This window comes from Lampetra fluviatilis, chromosome 81 (assembly GCF_964198595.1).
Source record: "Lampetra fluviatilis chromosome 81, kcLamFluv1.1, whole genome shotgun sequence".
Classification (NCBI taxonomy): Eukaryota; Metazoa; Chordata; class Hyperoartia; order Petromyzontiformes; family Petromyzontidae; genus Lampetra; species Lampetra fluviatilis.
In genome coordinates this window covers 1,482,355-1,503,050 of record NC_136355.1, presented here as the reverse complement: position 1 = coordinate 1,503,050, position 20,696 = coordinate 1,482,355, and the positions used below count along the sequence as shown (strand labels likewise).

The window sequence follows — 20,696 nt, the reverse complement described above, 5'->3', positions numbered from 1 at the left end:
ATATTATAAGAACATAAACGAACTTACAGACAATGCTTCTTAAGCTCCCACAATGGATAATTGCGGCTGGCTTCACTGGGACGCGATGTGTGCCGCCATCTTGAATTATGTGTGTAATGGCCGGCACCCGCGTGGTTGAGTGGGAATCTTAAATCGCAACTTCCTGGTCACGTGACTAAAATTTTCATTAAAAACATGAAATTCCTGTGTACATACGCGCCCCCCCCCCCACCCCCCCCCATCTGCCATGAGGCAAAGCCCCTGCCGTGAGGCAGAACATAAACAAAATGTTACATGTACGCACACAATAAGACAGGTATTCATTCAAAATTATTGAGTCATTTTAACAAAATTGAATTACTGCACTGAAATATGCTGCACCAGGTAACATTGTATTAACAAGCTATTTCAAAAAAGTATTCACCGTCTGCTTAACAGTGTATGTACAACATACTTTTGCGCCATTCAAAACGAGTAGGCCTTTGCATGCTGGTGTCTGGATCAAAATTGAGCAAATTCCAAACATTACAAACTCCACAACTGAGATGCCACATCAACCATCGCCCTCTACTGAAAGGCTCTTGTCCACATGCAGGCCGGTGCAGGGCCACCACCTTGTGCCACACAGGGGCAGCTGCTACCTGGGGATGCTCTTCGAGTGTTTGAGACGAGATACGATACAAAAATCCGAATTGCCGAGGCGATTAAGCAAGCACCATATAAATGCAATTAATAACATAGTGAATGCTTGGGAGCTTATTGGCTCCCGCTCCTGGTTAGAGATCTACCAAACCCACAGGTCCACAAAGACTGGCCGCTCTTACTCTGCAGATTGAACCTAGGAATTGAGTGTTCAACTTCACATTCTTGTCATTAAAGGCCTGTGACAAAAGTGCATAACTTAGAGCGACATCGTCTCAAGCTTATACATCTACCGGGTCTCCATTTGACTTTGTACTGTCTCAGAGGAAGTCCACCCACACCTCCACTTCCACAAACTGCTGGGAGTTGCCTCGCTCTGCCTCACAGTCAGAATTCTCCTCCTGCTTCACGTTGCCTCCATCGATGTGAAGGTCCGATTTTGGAGTTGAATCTTCATCTTCACATTTTACCTTCACTTCTTCGCTCTTCACCATCACTTCTTCACATTTCACCTTCACTTCTTCGCTCTTCACAATCACTTCTTCATATTTCACCTCGATACCTTTAAAAGTGTCCAAGCTGGGATTTTCTTCCGGTTCTTGTTTGATGAGGGATGGGATCATTGCGGCACTTTGACTTTCACAAGCTGATTTCAGACTCCACTCCTTGTGGACCTTCTGATGCTTGTGTGTTCTCTGGTGTCTTTGAAGAGCAGATGACTGTGCAAACGCCTTCACACACACACTGCACTTGAAGGGTTTCTCTCCCGTGTGTGTTCTCTGGTGTGCTACAAGAGTAGATGAATCTGAAAACGCCTTCCCACACACACTGCACTTGAAGGGTTTCTCCCCCGTGTGTGTTCTCTGGTGTACTTGAAGATTTTGTTTAAGTGAAAACACCATCCCGCACAAAGTGCACTTGAAGGGGTTCTCTCCCGTGTGTGTTCTCTGGTGTACAACAACAGCAGATGAATGTGCAAACGCCTTCCCACACACACTGCACTTGAAGGGTTTCTTTCCCGTGTGTGTTCTCTGGTGTATTACAAGAGTAAATGACTGTGCAAACGCCTTCCCACACACAGTGCACTTGAAGGGTTTCTTTCCCGTGTGCGTTCTCTGGTGTGCTACAAGAGTAAATGACTGTGCAAACGCCTTCCCACACACAGTGCACTTGAAGGGTTTCTCTCCCGTGTGCGTTCTCTGGTGTTTTACAAGAGTATATGAACGTGCAAACGCCTTCCCACACACAGTGCACTTGAAGGGTTTCTCTCCCGTGTGCATTCTCTGGTGTTTTACAAGAGTAGATGAATGTGCAAACGCCTTCCCACACACACTGCACTTGAAGGGTTTCTCTCCTGTGTGAGTTCTCTGGTGCTGTGTCAAATGTCTAATATAATCCGTGCTGTATGCACACCGGTCGCATTGATGCCTTTTTGCACCGAGCCGCGCCGAGTGCCTTTGCTCCATCAGATAAATTCTGCAGAGGAAGCGACACCATCTACATATCAGTATCGATGCACAGAGGAATGCATATACACAGTCACACGTGACTTACACGCCTATACTTCTTCATATATTCATGATATAGTGAAAAAGTGTCCCAAATTCATCACACGGGCTGTTATGGCACACAATGAGAGGGCAAATGGTTATAACCGTGCCTGGAAGCCCTCGTATCTTCAAAATGAATGTTAACCCAAAACTCCGAGCACACAATTTCGGCTGTCTGGCTTCAAAAGGAATATTTATGAAAGCTAAATACAGCTGACATAGCAAAGGGTGTTGAAAATAATACTATGTATTTGTGTTCTGCAGAAATGCATAAATTAATGATCAATCGCAACTTAGAGGTGTGAAGCCAGGCACAGATGTCCTTGAATGCTGGGATGAACAGTTCTGACTTCAGCTGTACCGTGTGCTGTGTTAACTTCCTGACTCAATTCTTACAAAGAGTTCCAGAGGCAAAAAAAAACAACTACTGTTTTGGAAAAACCTCCGTGCTCAATAAATTTAATAGACTTTACTGCAACTATAAACATGACACTGTCACACACTCAAGAAGCGGAGCCAGGATTTTCAGGTAGGGGGGGAAACCCCTCGAGCAATGAAAAATGATAGGAGTTGTTATTAAGTAAGCAGTTGTTAGTGAGGAGTTGTTAGTAAGCAAGGACTTGTCCCTTGCTTTTTATTTGACGCGTGTGATCGGCATTGCGCTCGCTGAAGGTGTTTACTTTCAGAGAAGCCGTGTACTGTAGACGCAACTGCGCACAATTTTGCGAGTGGCTTGTAACTGCTTGCCGTTACTTATTGCCAATAATGGACTTGGACTGTTGTCCTCTCAAGAGTCCGTTGGTACGTAATAATATGCCAAACGGTGGCGGTGGGGGTTGCAAAATGCTGATTTATTTATGTATAAAAAAGGGAAATTTGTGAATGTGTCTGTTATAAATGTTTAGCATACTTCTCGACATGCAACAAACTTAAAAATTGGCATGTGGGTAGCTTCCAGACTGTACACAATGCGAAAAGTATAAAAATAGACTTTTGTATTTTGGGGAGTGGGCGGGGGTGCAATAGTGCATTTATTTTGCACGCAAATGAGCGGTGACATCACATCTGTGATCACATCTGTGATGTCACACCCGCATGCGGCAGCGTTACTCAGTGTGCTTGCTGACGTCACCCCCCCCCCCCCAAACACTCCGCGTAGGACGTGTTTTAATCCAAGTCCCGGGCGAAGCCGGGTAGTAAAGCTAGTCTATATATAAAAGGGAAATGTGTGGATATGTGTGTGTGTCTGTTCGAAATGTTTAGCATACTTCCCAACATGCAACACACATGAAATTTGGCATGTGGGAAGGTTCCATACTGTACACAATGTAATAACTATAAAAATAGACTTTTGTATTTTGGGGGGGGGGGGGGGGGAGAAATGACCATGTAGTGTGCGGTGTCAACCCGCATCACACCTGAGCTAAGCGCTCTGCAACGCTTACCCCCCTACCACATGGCTCTTCGCGCGCCGTACTTCTACAGCTGTTCACAGCGTGCCGGGAGATTTTAGGTGGCGCTTCGCTCCTGGCCGATGAAGTCATTGGCTTCTCGGAGTTTCAATACAAATCCGTGCGAAGAACGGGTACAACTGCCGTCTTTAATATGAAGTAGAAATTACATCTGTTTGTTTGTGTGAAGCATTACGTATAAGTGGGTTAAGGTTAAATTTCCTTCAGTGAAAAACATCCAATTTTGTTAAATTGATTTGTTTCAGCTGTTTTCTTTCTTGCAAGAATAAAACATTTTCAGAGTTTTTCAGTGAAATAAGGGAATATGAAATTAATCTAAAACAATAATCCAAGTCCCGGGCGAAGCCGGGTAGTGAAGCTAGTTACTAATAAACCCCAATGATCCAATCGAAATTAGGGATTTCTATCGGATCGTTGGGGGGGCACGTGCCACCCCACCCCCACTGGCTCCACCACTGTCACACACTGGCATGGTTCACAGGTGGTGGTGTGTCCAGACCCACGCCTGGCCACCTTCACCTGCTCAGTATTAATGCTTCCTCACTCCACCAAGTAATTCATTGAGGATCAACCAACACAGCCGAGGCTGAGTGTCTCTCTCTCTCTCTCTGTGGTGAGATGTTAACTACCTCTCCTGGCATACAGGAAGTCGTGGGTTCGATCCCGACCTTGACGCCTGCTGTATATTTGTAGTTTGCGTGTCTCTCTCTCTCTCCGTGGTCGCGTGGATTTCCCTCCGGATCTCCCGGTTGCCCCCACTCCACATGCAGAGAGTGAACACCACCACGCGTCTAGAGTGAACACCGCCACGCTGTTGACAAGCCTTACCTTGTTGTTGTTGTGGGCAGGTCGCTTGTGAAAACAAGAGCGGTACAGCAGCTCACGCGGGCGTGGCCTGGTAAAAATAAAAACTGTGTTAATATTTAAAGTAAAACAAAGTTACAAAGTGGGGAGCCGGGTGAAGACAAATTCAACTTAAGCGAGAGATAATAGTTTTTTTATTCTTCTATCTGGCAAGAAAACTGACACCTTTTTTACGAGGAGTCATGTTTGCATAGACCACAATACCTGCAGTCGGAACGCAAACAAAAAACACAACTCTGAGCGAGAGAATTGAAGCGAACGCGACCAGGCGAGGGCAGGAGGCAAGGCCCCGCGTTGTAAATTTCCAACGTGGACATCGCTTCCATGCTCGCTGCTACTCAATTGACATCCCTACGAGAGAGAGAGCGAGGCTCTACCTCGGTAAACAACAACAACAACCACAACCACCACCACCACAACCACAACAACCACCACCATCACCCCCACCACAACCACCACCACCACCACTACAACCACCGCCACCACTACAACCACCACCACCACTACAACCACCACTACAACCACCACCACAAGCACCACCACCACAACTACCACCACAACCCACAACTACCACCACAACAACCACCACAACAACCACCACAACAACCACCACAACAACCACCACAACAACCACCACAACAACCACCACAACAACCACCACAACAACCACCACAACAACCACCACAACAACCACCACAACAACCACCACAACAACCACCACAACAACCACCACAACAAACACCACAACAAACACCACAACAAACACCACAACAACCACCACAACAACCACCACCACCACAACCGCGATGAGAATTTCTCACCTCGGATTTCAGTTCACGGGCGGAGCGGCAACTTCCTGGTCCCTCACGACGTCACGCGGCAGCAGGTGACATGACGTCACTTGCGGGGTACACCTCCCCCTGGCGTTTGATGCCGATGAGGTCACGCTGAGCGGTGACGTCAGAGAGCGGGGTCAGAGTTCAAGTTTGTTGACAGAAAGGGAGCGGCAGTGTCGAAACGGCCTCAAACGAGTCCCCGGTGCGGTGTGTCAACATCGCTCGCACTGGGGAGACAAAGGCGGCCGGGCGTGGTGCTGGCCACCCACCCCCTCTGTGTGTGCCGTGACGACCTCCATCGGTGCTGCTACTCGCTATGAGCAGCACTTTGTAGATGTCGTGGCTTGGCTCTCCAGCACACCGCTGGCGACATTTCACGATGACATTTTCACGTCCATAAAAGGAAAATCGCCATACTAACCTAGGCCGTTTTTTGGCAAAATTGGTCCAATTTTCCTAGCTTTATTTTTCAACGAAAAGTGCATTCCTTGGTTGTATTTAGCCTGAGTAGCCAATATATTACGTAAAAAAGTGGGGAATTTCATGCATGAAATTTTCGAATGTAAAAAAGTTAATCGGCATACTGTGTCGTTTTTAGGCTCAATAAGCCCAACTTTGACAGCTTTATTTTAGGACGAAAGTTAATTCCTCCATTGTATTTAGCCTTAGTATGCCACGTATTAGATTAAAAGTGGAAAATTTCACGATGAAATGTTCACGTCCCAAACAGAAAATCGACATACTAACCTCTGCCGTTTTTGGCTAAAATTGAACGAATTTTTACAGCTGTATTTTTTAACAAAAAGTGCATTCCTCGGTTGTGTTTAGACTGCCTAGCCTATATATTACATTAAAAGTGGGAAATTTGACCATGAAATTTGAAGTAAAAAGATCAAATCGGCATACTTTACCGATGCTGTTCTTGGCCAAAATTTTCTCAATTTTCATAGCTAGATTTTCCAAGAAAAAGTGAATTCCTCCATTTTGTTCAGCATTAGTATGCTCTATGTTACTTTAAAAGTGGGAAATTTCACGATAAAATTTTCACGTCCCAAAAATAAAATCGCCATACTTATGCCCGTTTTAACCAAAATAAGCAAAATTTTCATAGCTCTCCTTTTCAACAAAAAGTTAATTAATCAATTGTATTTACCCTTAGTATGCCGTGTATTAGATTAAAAGTGGAATATTTTATGATGAAATGTTCACGTACCAATAATGGACACATTTTTACAGCTTCATTTTTTAACAAAAGTGCAATCCTCGGGTGTGTTTAGCCTTAGTTTCCTATACATTACGATACAAGGTGGGAAATTTCACCATGAAATTTTAAAGTAAAAGAATAAAATCGGCCAAAATTGGCCAAACTTTCAGCCTTATTTGTCGACAAAAGTTCATTGCTCCATTGTATTTAGCCTTAGTATGCTATGTATTAGATTAAACGTTGAACATTTTATGATGAAATGTGCACGTCCCAATATATAAAATCGGCATACTAACCTATGCCGTTTTTGGCCAATAATGGACAAATATTTGCAACTTAATTTTTCAACAAAAGTGCAATCCTCGGGTGTGCTTAGCCTTAGTATCCTATAGATTACGATACAAGGTGGGAAATTTCACGCCGGGTACTTCCCGCGAGTACTCTTATATAAGCACACAACTTCATCTGTGATGACCACTGCACTTTGCATTCGTTTTCATGCAGGAGGCGCTGCAAACCTACTCGCCCCCTACATGAACGACGGAGGAGCAGGGACAGACGTTCGATCGCGTTGGAATCGATCTGCACACGGCGGTCTTCTGGCACAGCCAGCTCTGTGTCGCCTTATCTCCACCCCGCGATCCCAACCAGGTGAAAGTCCGCATCGAACCGAACCCTGGTAAGGCCATTTACCTCACGACTAGAGAAATTTCACACGAAATGTTGTTTTCAATGAAGTCTTCCAGTTGTAAAATGAAATAAGCTTTAATGAAGAAATACAATTATCTAATTCAAAAATAATACAATTCAAAGTTGTTTCATTTTAAAACTTTTAAACGGAGCATCGGGTGCTTGCGTGGATGCGTCGTTCGTGTGAATTTTTTTCATGACTTTCCTGGCCCAAGGCCGTAAATGGTTGTGAGGGGCACCACAGGCGGTCAGGCTTGCTTCAACCCATGGTTGTCAACATCCAGACGTTAATCAGCAAGGACCATTTCTCGTCCTAATTCGACAAAATCTACGTCAACACGTAATACAAAATTATAATTCGTGTTGTTGAGAATGTATCTCCTCTACGTGTAACTTTTGAGTGGTCGCCTTGTAACTGATGAATGATCCGAGTGTGCTCCCTATTTCAAAGACAATGAGTTGCTCCAAAGGCCGTCGCGTCCTGAAAACACAAAAGTACCCTTTGACCTGTATCACAAGAACTATGAGTCTCACCTGAGTGATATGTACAGGTTACTTGCAAAACACACACTTTGTCCTAACATCACTTATTCAATGTTTGACCCTTATAGACAAAATTATACATGTACGCACACCATCATACAAGTATTCATTCTAAATTATTGACAGGCATATTAACAAAATTGAATTACTGCACTGAAATATACTGCATTAGGTTACATCCTATTAACAAGAAGCTAATTTAAAAAATACGCACCGTCTGCTTAACAGTGTATGTACAACATACTAATGCACCATTCAAAACGAGTAGGCCATTGCATGCTGGCATCTGGGTCAAAATTGATGAAATTCTAAACATTACCTACAAACTCCACAACTAAGATGCCACATCAACCATCGCCCCCTACTGACAGGCTCTTGTCCACATGCAGGCCGGTGCACGGCCACCACCTTGTGCCACACAGGGGCAGCTGCTACTTGGGGATGCTCTTCGAGTGTTTGAAACGAGATACGATGCAAAACTCAGAGTTGCCATATAAATGCAATTGATAACATAGTGAATGCTTGGGAGCTTATTGGCTCTCGCTCCTGGTTAGAGATCTACCCAACCCATAGGTCCACACAGACTGGCCGCTCTTACTCTGCAGGTTGAACCTAGGAATTGAGTGTTCAACTTCACATTCTTGTCATTAAAAGCCTGTGACAAAGGTGCATCTATTGGAGCGACATCGTCTCAAGCTTACGCATCTACCGGGTCTCCATTTGACTTTGTATTGTCTCGGAGGAAGTCCACCCACACCTCCACTTCCACAAACTGCTGGGAGTTGCCTCGCTCTGCCTCACAGTCAGAATTCTCCTCCTGCTTCACGTTGCCTCCATCGATGTGAAGGTCAGATTTTGGAGTTGAATCTTCATCTTCACATTTTACCTTCACTTCTTCGCTCTTCACCATCACTTCTTCGCTCTTCACCATCACTTCTTCACTCTTCACCATCACTTCTTCACATTTCACCATCACTTCTTCGCTCTTCACCATCACTTCTTCAAATTTCACCTTCACCTCTTCATGTTTCACCTCGATACCTTTAAAAGCGTCCAAGCTGGAATTGTCTTCCGGTTCTTGTTTCACGAGGGATGGGCTCATTGCGGCACTTTGACTTTCGCAAGCTGATTTCAGACTCCACTCCTTGTGGATCTTCTGATGCTTCTGTGTTCTCTGGTGTCTTTCAAGAGCAGATGAACGTGCAAACGCCTTCCCACACACACTGCACTTGAAGGGTTTCTCTCCCGTGTGTGTTCTCTGGTGTCTTTCAAGAGAATATGACTGTGCAAACGCCTCCCCACACACACTGCACTTGAAGGGTTTCTCTCCCGTGTGTGTTCTCTGGTGTACTTGAAGATTTTGTTTACGTGCAAATGCCGTCCCGCACAGAGTGCACCTGAAGGGTTTCTCTCCGGTGTGTGTTCTCTGGTGTGTTACAAGAGTAGATGACTGTGAAAACGCCTTCCCACACACACTGCACTTGAAGGGTTTCTTTCTCGTGTGTGTTCTCTGGTGTGCTACAAGATTAGTTGACTGTGAAAACGCCTTCCCACACACACTGCACTTGAAGGGTTTCTCTCCCGTGTGTGTTCTCTGGTGTGCTACAAGATTAGTTGACTGTGAAAACGCCTTCCCACACACACTGCACTTGAAGGGTTTCTCTCCCGTGTGCATTCTCTGGTGTTTTACACGAGTAGATGAATCTGAAAACGCCTTCCCACACACACTGCCCTTGAAGGGTTTCTCTCCTGTGTGAGTTTTCTGGTGCCTTGTCAAATGTCCAGGATGATCCGTGCTGTATGCACACCGGTCGCATTGTTGCCTTTTTGCACCGAGCCGCGCCGAGTGCCTTTGCTCCATCAGACCAATTCTGCAGAGGAAGCGACAGCTGCAGACAGAAAAAAAGTTACATCCACGTCAGTATCGATGCACAGAGGAATGCATATTTACACAGTAACACATGACTTATAAGTCGACACTTATTCATATATTCATGACATAGTGAAAAAGTTTCCCAAATTCATCACACGGGCTGTTCTGGCACACAATGAGAGGGTGAATGGTCATAAACATGCCTGGAAGCCCTCGTATCTTCAAAATGAATGTTAACCCAAAACTCCGAGCACACAATTTTAGGCTGTCTAGCTACAAAAAGAATATTTATGAAAGCTAAATTTAGCTGACATAGCAAAAGGTGTTGAAAATAATACTATTTGTGTTATGCAAAAATGCATAAATTAATGTTCAATCGCAACTTAGAGGTGTGAAGCCAGCCAGGCTCACGATGTCCTTGCACGCTGGAATGAACAGATCTGACTTCAGCTGCATGTGTGTGCTGTGTTAACTTCTTGACTGTTTCCATTCTTATAAAGTTCCAGAGGAAAACAAAAACAAACTATTGTTGTGATACAGCATAACCTCCGTGTTCAATAGAGTTAATAGACTTAACTGCAAACACAAACTTTACACTGTCACACACTGGCATGGTTAAGAGGTGTGTCTAGACCCATGCCTAGCCACCTTCATCCACTCACTATTAATGCTTCCTGACTCCACAAAGTAATTCAATGAGGATTAATCAACATCGCCGAGGCTGCGTGTCTCTCTTGCTCCCCGTGGTGAGATGTTAACTACCTCTCCTGGCATACAGGAAGTCGTGGATTCATCCCAACCCTGACGCCTGCTGTATATTTAGTTTGTGTGTCTTTCTCTCTTCCCGTGGTCGCGTGGATTTCCCTCCGGATCCCCCGATTGTCCCCACTCCACATGCAGAGAGCGAACAACGCCACGTGTCCAGAGTGAACAACGCCACGCGTCCAGAGTGAACACCGCCACGCGTTCAGAGTGAACACCGCCACGCGTCCAGAGTGAACACCGCCACGCATCTAGAGTGAACACCACCACGCTGTTGACAAGCCTCACCTTGTTGTTGTTGTGAGCAGGTCGCTTCTGAAAACAAGAGCGGTACAGCAGCTCAAGCGGGCGTGGCCTGGTAAAAAATGAAAAAAAAGTGTGAATATTTCAAATAAAACAAAGTTACAAAGTAGCGAGCCAGGTGAAGAGAAATTAAAACTTAAGCAAGATACTCTTTGGTTCTTTCGGTAAAGTCACGTAGAATAAATAAATAAATTACATTATACTTTCAGTTTAATTTATTTGGTATAGCCCCGTGAGCCATTCGGCTCTTGAATCAGATGCAACCGTAACAAACAAAAAACAAAAACATGAACGAGGAAACATCTTAAAGTGACTATGTGACTGTGCAAACATTAAAATCCAGGGAAAAACAGCAAAATATTCCACAAAAAGCACCTAAACCAACGCTGTGTGCAAATAGCATACGACGTTTCGATTGCAACACAAGCAATCATCATCAGGTACAAATGAAAGAGAAAAAAAACCTAGTAAACTTAGAAATGTAATGCAATACAACAGAGAGTCAGCTAACATAACAGTCAACACCCCAACTGGTTGATAACGTTCTTCCAAAGATTGCTCAATTTGAGAGAGAGACAAAACACAGACACAGAGACACATAGACAGACACATAAGCAGAGAGAGATGACAGAAAGACACAGAGAGAGAGACACACACATAGACACACAGAGAGAGATGACACAGAGACACACAAAGAGAGACACACACATACAGTGAGGTAAAAAAGTATTTGATCCCCTGCTGATTTTGTACGTTTGCCCACTGAAAAAGAAATGATCAGTCTATAATTTTAATGGTAGGTTTATTTGAACAGTGAGAGACAGAATAACAACAACAAAAATCCAGAAAAACGCATGTCAAAAATGTTATACATTGATTTGCATTTTAATGAGGGAAATAAGTATTTGACCCCCTCTCAATCAGAATGATTTATGGCTCCCAGGTGTCTTTTATACAGGTAACGAGCTGAGATTAGGAGCACACTCTTAAAGGGAGTGCTCCTAATATCAGCTTGTTACCTGTGAAGTACCGGTAAGTACGCTGGACACCCAGGTTGAGGCACACGTATGTTTATTCAAGCTTGTCGGTACAGGACAGCACTAGAGGGGGTAGCGGCCCCCTCACCCGGATAACTGGGGATACACCCTAGCTAGTCCTGACCTACTCCCAAGTCCTCCACTAACGGGCTAGGGGAGGCTAACTGGCCCGACACTGGTGAGTCGGGCTACGGTCTCCGGAGTCCCAGGGTACTGACCCTGGTTCACGGAACCACGCCTCTGGCTCGATCCTCCGCAGCCCTTACAAGGGCGGCGTCGAGGGGAGTCCAGGGCTTCTAACTAGAAGATCTTCCTTCTTCCTCCTTCGTTCCCAGACTGAGCCCCGAGCTCTCTCTGTCCTCCCCCTTTATACCCCCCGTCAGGATCACAACCCCCCAGGCTGCCTGATGCGGACGTCGTTGCGGGCACCCCCCCCCGTGTACTCCCGTAACTCCGCCCACTGTGTTTGTTACCCGTTGGATCGTATGCACCCACAGCCCTCCCGTAACAGCCCTACATCACCCCCCCCATTACAGCTCGCAGCCGTCCCGGCTGCAACAATTCCAAATAAAGGAACATTTACCCCTCGACCCCGTGTGTGCCTCATTTTTTTCCAACAAAATGCAAATTGAAGAACAACAAGAACAACAACCCTACCCCCGAAGGGAATGTCCGACGCACCCCCCCCTCCCGCATAAATACGAAATCCGTAAAAGCACGTATATACAACTAGCCAGGAACTCCCCCCAGCACACACAGCACACCCACGACACACAACGCACCCACACACACACACCGCGCCCACACAACACAACACACACAGTGTGCAAGGAGCACATCACCGACGCAGCATACAGTAACCATGACACGTGAAGGAAAATAAATAAAATTTTTATTTTTTTTATTTTTCTTCCTTCTGTATATTATAAGAGTCTGCGCATTTTAGCGCGCGTCCTTGCCGCAGGCCCGTCACACGGGGCAACCCCGGACGGCGGACCATCCGGTGGCGGCTGTCCCATTCGAGGTGAGGTCGCGATTGAAGTCGCGCGACTGTCGGCATCACCCGTGTGGGTTCTAGGGCGTGAGCCCGTCATTCCCGGTGCACCTGTGGGTGGGACAGCCGGCAACACATCAGGCGAGAGCAGCGACGGACCATCCGAGTCGGTCGACCCCCCACATGCTTGGCCCCGCGCGTGTGGAGTGGGCCCTCGCACCGCAACAAACGGTTTTAGCCTAGAGGGGTGTACAAACCACCGGCGCCTGCCCCATTTGATTCGAACGCACTGAGGCCTCAAAACCTCGACAACCTCGACGGGGCCCCGCCACGGGCGCACGAGTTTAGAGGAGGTCGCGAGTGGTACCTGGGGACAGTGCAGCCATGCCCTGTCCCCCGGCTTCCACTGCAGCACGTGCGCGCGAGCCCGCCTGAGGCGCTCGTTCGCCTTTTGACGCCTGTCAGAATTTAGCCTCGCAGCATCCCGCGCCTCAGTCAGTTTGTCAAGGTTAAATTTAACGTGTTCATCCAATTTAATTTTACCCAGCGGCGCGGGGATCTGCAGCTGTGCCGGAACAGGTGGGTCGGGTTCGCGGCCATACATAAGAAAGAATGGTGAAAATCCCGTCGCAGCATGGGGAGCCAATCTGTATGCCGCTAGAACCCCTTGAATTTGTAAGTCCCAATCAGTCTGTGAGTCCGAGACTTGCTGCGACAACATAGACGAGATGGTGCGATGCAGACGCTCGACCATCCCGTCCGTTTGCGGGTGATAAGGAGAGGTTCGAATTTTTTTCGTTCCTAGGAGATCACAGACTTGTTTTAGGAGTTTCCCGGAAAAATTTCTACCCTGGTCGGTCAACAACCGCTCCGGGGCACCTTTGTCCATGACATAACCTTGGACAAAGGCGTCGACGATGGCTGCTGCCGACTGATTCGCCAGGGGCCAGGCCATAGGCCAGCGCGTAAAATATTCGACCCCAGTAAGCAAATATTTATTTCCCCTGGGGGTGGCGGGGAATGGCCCCAGAATGTCCAGTGCGACCAGTTCATTTATTCTGGAGACCTGGATGGACTGCAAGGGCGGGTTCGACTCCCGTGCTGGTGGTTTGCGCTGCGCACACTGAGGGCATGCCGCCAACAGATCAGCGACATCCCTAGTCATGCCCGGCCAAAAATAATTCAGCTGGAGCAAGGCGAGTGTTTTCTGGGTACCTAGGTGGAGGAGGCGCTCATGAGCAGCCCACACCACCTTACCCCGTAGGCCAGAAGGGACCACCAGCCGGTGACGCTGGGATTTCCCGTCCCAATGCATAAGCAAGCCCGCATGGGTTTCCCATGCGTCGGCATGACCCGTCACACGCCCCCTCTCCCCGGCGCGACGACGCAACGCGAGGAGGGAGGCATCCTCCAACTGGAGGCGCCCCCATTCATCAACGGGCAATCCAAGCAGGGAATCTCTCCCCTGTTCGGCGATATCAATGGGGACTACCGTTTCATCGTCGGCGGCCGCCGCCAGGACCGGAACCATCATGTCCCCTACTGGCTTGCAACGCCCCGACCCCAGGAGGCATGCGCATTCGGAGGCGGTTGGCATCCGTGACAGAGCGTCAGCGTTGGTGTGGCGAACGCCCTTACGATAAGTGGTTTCAAAACTGAAATCCTGGAGGACCTCCAGCCATCGGGACAATTGTCCCGATGGCTGTTGAACCTTCAGGGCGTACTGCAGTGCCGCATGATCTGTGCGGACGGTGAAATGCCGACCGTACAGATATGGGCGATACTGTTGGATGAAATAGACAATTGCCAACAGTTCCCTACGGGTGACACAATATCTTTGCTCCGTTGGAGACAACACCCGACTGCCGTACGCGACCACCCGTTCCACGCCGTCAACCACCTGGGAAAGCACGCCTCCAATACCCGTGTTGCTCGCGTCGGTGTCGAGCAAAAACGGCCTCGAAAAATCTGGGTAAATCAAGGGAGGAGCCTTTACCAGCGCGTCCCGAAGGGAGCAGAAAGCAGCTTCCTCATCCTGACCCCAGTGGAACCGGACCCCTTTAGATGTTAACGCGTGTAGGGGTTTTGCAATGGTTGCAAAATTAGCGACGAAGCGTCGGTAATATGATGCGAAGCCAATAAAACTCCTGACCTCTCCCACCGTGGTTGGAGTCGGCCAGGAGCTGACACACTGCGTTTTGGCGGGATCGGTAGCAATACCCGAGCGCCCTACGATGTGCCCCAAATAACGCACCGACTCGCGTAACAAATGGCATTTCTGGGGCTTAAATTTCAAATTAGCAGCCCGCATCTTTAGGAAAACCGCCCGCAACCTCTGGAGATGTTCGTCAAAAGTTTTACCACAGACAATAACGTCATCCAAATAAATCAGGCACGACTCCCATTGCAACCCAGCCAAAACCAATTCCATCAATCGCTGGAAAGTTGCCGGCGCTGAGTGTAAGCCCATCGGCAACCGGTTGAATTGGAACAGGCCGTGCGGTGTACGGAAAGCAGTTTTAGGCTTAGAATCATCGTCCAGAGGAAGCTGCCAGAATCCCGAAAGTAAATCTAGTGTGGAGAAGAATCGCGCTCCCGCCAAAGCGTCCAGCGATTCGTCCATCCGTGGGAGCGGGTATGCGTCGGCAACCGAAATTTTATTAAGGCGCCGAAAATCCACGCAAAACCGCAACGAGCCGTCCTGCTTTTTAACCAGGACGATCGGCGCTCCCCACGGGCTGGTGGAGGGAGAAATGATGTCGGCGGCTAACATGTCATCAACAGCCGATTTGACATGGTCCTTTTCGGCGGGACTTAACCGAAACGGATTTTGGCGAATTGGCGCGCTGTCACCCGTGTCAATATGGTGACGCAGCAGGTGAGTGCAACCCAAATCATATTTATCACGACTGAAAACGTCGGAAAATTCCCTCAGTAGCCTTCTAAGCTGTTGGCGCTCTGAATTTGTCAGGTCCGTCGATTCCGCACAAAGCGCGTCGAGCCACCCTTCATCGCTGTCCGAATGTGGGAGCATCCGGGAAGCAGAGCCAACGTGGTTCGCGACAGGTACCTCGCAGGGCATCGGCGTCGCATGCGCGAGCACCGTCCCTTGAGGAACCACCACCGTCTGCGATCCCACATTGAGGACCGCGATGAAAGGGTCCCCGTCCCCTCTTACAACGGTCTGGGCCGGAATCAAATGAGGTCCATTAACCCCGGCCCTAGACGGTCCCAGCAAAACACCCTGATCCCCTATGCCCTTAGCGAAGGGCTTACGAAGTTTCAGAGGCACTAGCATTTGAGCTCCCGGCGGCACACAAACAGTCTTAACAACGAACGCCGGTACCGTCGCGAACGCCGTCGGAGCCGCCGCAGGGGATGGCAGGAACGCCATGCGCCGCCCCGACGGAAGCTCAATGCATCCTTGGTCGATCAAAATACGAATGGGCATTTTGCCTAAGAAATCCGTCCCCAGCAGGCACGGAACCGCCAGCGAGGAGGAAACGAAAATCGGCCCCGACAATTTGATGTCCCCAATAGAAATTTGCGCTCGAATCTGTCCCATGATGCCGAGAGAGCCCCCGTTAGCGGCATAGAATGGGACGTTAACCGGCATTAAAGGCCGGCTTTGTACGGGCAGAATATTGTAAATTAATTCCGAAATGATTGTCGCCGATGCCCCCGTATCGACCAAGATGCGTACTTCTACCCCGTCAATGTGTCCGACCACGGCCGACGACCCTGACGACGCGGCTACCACGCGATGGGCCAACACGGACCACTGTTTGGGCTCGATTTGAGTCCCCGCAGTGATCCGCGTTGGCCCCTTGCAACGCGACATCGGCCCCCCGTTTGTTGTGGTGCGAGAGTGTGCAACGGGTGGGTGCTTTGGCCAAGCATGTGTGGTGCCGCGACTCGCCGGATCATGTTGCTGGAGCTTGGGAAGAGGAGGGCCGGCGTCCCGTCGAGGCGTCGTCCCGCGCTGTCGCGGAGAGCGGCACCCCGAGGCGACGTGGCCCCGGACGCCGCAGTTGAAACACCGCGGGAGCCCCGGTGGAGACGATGGGCGGTTGAAACGGCTTGACCCGTCCCGGGCCGACCGTACTTCTTGCGCCTGTTGCCGTCGATGGTCGACGGCGAAGAGCTCCTCCGTCGGAAGGGTGGCTGCAGCCACCGCACGCCCTGCCGATGCCCTGCTGGCTTTCCGCCGCAGGGACAGAAGGTTGGCGTGAAGGAGGCGCGCCGCCTGAAGAGAGGTCATCTCAGCGTCCTCCTGTGCGACGACAGCGATGTCCAGGTCGTCTGCCAGGAGGAGTATTTTCTCCGTGACCATCGCGTCCACGCCGTCGTCGTCCATACGGGGAAAAGCCGTCTTAGCCAGCGCTAGGAGGCTCGTCCTGTATGCCAGGGGCGACTCCTTTTCACCCCGCTTGCGCTCGTAGAACTGCTCTCTGCATTCTGCTGAAGGTCCATAGACCCCGGCCAGCAGTTGTAGCGCCTTCGGCAGAGTAGACCGCTTCTCTTTCGGCGCCGATGTGAGGGCGGCGAGCGCGTCTGCGTCGAGGAGCGCCGGCAGCGCGCAGAGGGCTTCATCGTCGGACCACCTTGCCATTTCTTGGTGGGCGATGAAGCGTCGCTGGAAGCCGCCCCAGTCGCCCTCTGCACCAACAAATTCTTTCAGCGGAGGCAGCCGTTGTTGCAGCGCAGCGTTCGCCTTGGAAGTCTGCAGGCTGTTATTCCCGGGACTCGGCTGTGCGTCGGCGCAAATGGCAGATGGAATCGCCTGTCGCCGATGTGATGACGCTCCCTCCGCTGGTGATGACGCAGCTGTCCCAGCGAGAGCGGTGTCGGACCCAAGGTTGAGCCCGGCCACGCCCTCTGCAGCTGCCGTAACGATGGCGAGAAATTCAAAGTTGGAGTCTTCAGAAATGGCGGGAAGGCGCTCAGGTCGACGACTCCCCTCGCCCCGTGGTGGACCACCAGCCCCCAGCCGCGTGATGTTTTCCAGCGTGGCGGCAGCGGCGTACAGTAGCTCCGCCAGTCTCTCGTGAGCCAGCCGTAGCGCGTCTGGCTGCGGCCCCTCCTCATGCCGATGCCCCGGTAGGAACGCGTCGGCCCCCGGCTGCGCCATGTCTTGGTGAGCCGTCTCGGGCTCAATGACTTCAGCAGTGTCCTCCTCCGGTACTCTGGCTCGAGCTGTCTGGCGTGTTTCCATGTCCGTAGTTCTTCTGACACCAGATGAAGTACCGGTAAGTACGCTGGACACCCAGGTTGAGGCACACGTATGTTTATTCAAGCTTGTCGGTACAGGACAGCACTAGAGGGGGTAGCGGCCCCCTCACCCGGATAACTGGGGATACACCCTAGCTAGTCCTGACCTACTCCCAAGTCCTCCACTAACGGGCTAGGGGAGGCTAACTGGCCCGACACTGGTGAGTCGGGCTACGGTCTCCGGAGTCCCAGGGTACTGACCCTGGTTCACGGAACCACGCCTCTGGCTCGATCCTCCGCAGCCCTTACAAGGGCGGTGTCGAGGGGAATCCAGGGCTTCTAACTAGAAGATCTTCCTTCTTCCTCCTTCGTTCCCAGACTGAGCCCCGAGCTCTCTCTGTCCTCCCCCTTTATACCCCCCGTCAGGATCACAACCCCCCAGGCTGCCTGATGCGGACGTCGTTGCGGGCACCCCCCCCCGTGTACTCCCGTAACTTCGCCCACTGTGTTTGTTACCCGTTGGATCGTATGCACCCACAGCCCTCCCGTAACAGCCCTACACCTGTATAAAAGACACCTGTTCACAGTAGAAATCAATCAATCAGATTCCAAACTCTCCACCATGGCCAAGACCAAAGAGCTCTCCAAGGATGTCAGGGACAAGATTGTAGACCTACACAAGGCTGGAATGGGCTACAAGACCATCGCCAAGCAGCTTGGCGATAAGGTGACAACAGTTGGTGCGATTATTTGCAAATGGAAGAAACACAAAAGAACTGTAAATCTCACTCGGCCTGGGGCTCCATGCAAGATCTCACCTCGTGGAGTTGCAATGATCATGAAAACGGTGAGGAATCAGCCCAGAACTACATGGGAGGATCTTGTCAATGATCTCAAGGCAGCTGAGACTATATTCACAAAGAAAACAGTTGGTAACACACTACGCCGTGAAGGACTGAAATCCTGCAGCGCCCGCAAGGTCCCCCTGCTCAAGAAAGCACATTTAAATGCCCATCTGAAGTTTGCCAATGAACATCTGAATGATTCAGAGGACAACTGGGTGAAAGTGTTGTGGTCAGATGAGACCACAATGGTACTCTTTGGCATCAACTCAACTCGCCGCGTTTGGAAGAGGAATGCTGCCTATCACCCCAAGAACACCATCACCACCGTCAAACATGGAGATGGAAACATTATGCTTTGGGGGTGTTTTTCTGCTAAAGGGACATGACAACTTCACCGCATCAAAGGGACGATGGACGGGGCCATGTACTGTCAAATCTTGGGTGAGAACCTCCTTCCCTCAGCCAGGGCATTGAAAATAGGTCGTGGATGGATATTCCAGCATGACAATGACCCAAAACACACGGCCAAGGCAACAAAGGAGTGGCTCAAGAAGAAGCACATTAAGGTCCTGGAGTGGCCTAGCCAGTCTCCAGACCTTAATCCCATAGAAAATCTGTGGAGGGAGCTGAAGGTTCGAGTTGCCAAACGTCAGCCTCGAAACCTTAATGACTTGGAGAAGATCTGCAAAGAGGAGTGGGACAAAATCCCTCCTGAAATGTGTGCAAACCTGGTGGCCAACTACAAGAAACGTCTGAACTCTGTGATTGCCAACAAGGGTTTTGCCACCAAGTACTAAGTCATGTTTTGCAGAGGGGTCAAATACTTATTTCCCTCATTAAAACGCAAATCCATTTATAACATTTTGACATGCGTTTTTCTGGATTTTTGTTGTTGTTATTCTGTCTCTCACTGTTCAAATAAACCTACCATTAAAATTATAGACTGATCATTTCTTTGTCAGTGGGCAATCGTACAAAATCAGCAGGGGATCAAATACTCTTTTCCCTCACTGTAGACACACAGACAGATGACACAGACACACAGAGAGAGACACACACACATAGACACAGAGAGATGACACAGAGACACACAGAGAGAGACACAAGCACACAGAGAAACAACGCCTGTGTCGAGGCCTTAAATAGAGAGAGGGGCAGAGAGAGGGGGGGGGGGGGCAGAGAGGGGGGGGGGGGGTAGAGAGGGGGGGGGGGTAGAGAAATTAGCACGTCAATCCAAGGCCGTAGCCATGGAGTCAACATTGGGGGGGGACCAAATCTTCCAGGGGGGTCTGGGGTCCCCCCCCCCAGAAAAATATCTAAATTTGAAAACTCATTTCCTGCCATTTCCTCCCAAACTGCACACAGAGAGAGACACAACAAACTTATAATTTGAAATGTAATGCAACACAGAGTCGGTCAACACACCAACTAACGTACTCTTAGGTTATTTTGGTAAAGTCACCATGTAGGTAGAAAATTAAATTAAAATTAATAAAAGTAAAAATAGAAATAAAATAATAAAAAAAATCACGCTTCAGTTGATGCAGCAAATCTGGCTGTGACGGTCCCACCTGATGACTTGTGTTGCCTCCGAAACGTCGTGATTTTTTATTTTAGATTTTATTCTATTGTTACTTTTATTAATTTTAATTTAATTTTTCACCTACACGGTGACTTTACCGAACAAACCTAAGGGCATGAATCCTTGCAGTCACAACTAACGCATCGCCTGGCTGATCGCGTTCTTCCACAGGTTGCTAAACTATCTTCTTGGTTCTTTCGGTAAAGTCACGTAGAATGGAAATAATAAAATAATACAAATATTAAACATATTAGTTTTACTATTTTATTATTTTCATTCTACGTGATG

The 20,696-nt window shown here is 49.0% G+C and overlaps 2 protein-coding genes across 2 annotated transcripts in view; both read right to left on the bottom strand.

Moving 5' to 3' along the window:
• Positions 1–248: 248 nt before the first annotated feature.
• Positions 249–20,696, bottom strand: part of LOC144953707 (uncharacterized) — a 37,523-nt gene continuing 17,075 nt past the window's right edge. Inside the window, exons 5-9 of the mRNA XM_078884267.1 lie at positions 10,725–10,791; positions 8,503–9,690; positions 5,367–5,475; positions 4,493–4,554; positions 249–2,118 (exon numbers count right to left, since the gene is read on the bottom strand). Of these exons, the coding sequence (XP_078740393.1) occupies positions 963–2,118; positions 4,493–4,554; positions 5,367–5,475; positions 8,503–9,690; positions 10,725–10,791 (2,582 nt within the window). The 3' untranslated portion in view covers positions 249–962. The remainder of the gene's footprint in view (positions 2,119–4,492; positions 4,555–5,366; positions 5,476–8,502; positions 9,691–10,724; positions 10,792–20,696) is intronic.
• LOC144953696 (uncharacterized) lies at positions 12,773–19,088 on the bottom strand. The gene is made up of 3 exons (XM_078884255.1): positions 19,079–19,088; positions 16,690–17,597; positions 12,773–12,881 (listed from the first exon to the last, which is right to left on the bottom strand). Exons 1-3 carry the CDS (start codon positions 19,086–19,088, stop codon positions 12,867–12,869), a joined length of 933 nt encoding a protein of 310 aa, XP_078740381.1. The 3' UTR covers positions 12,773–12,866.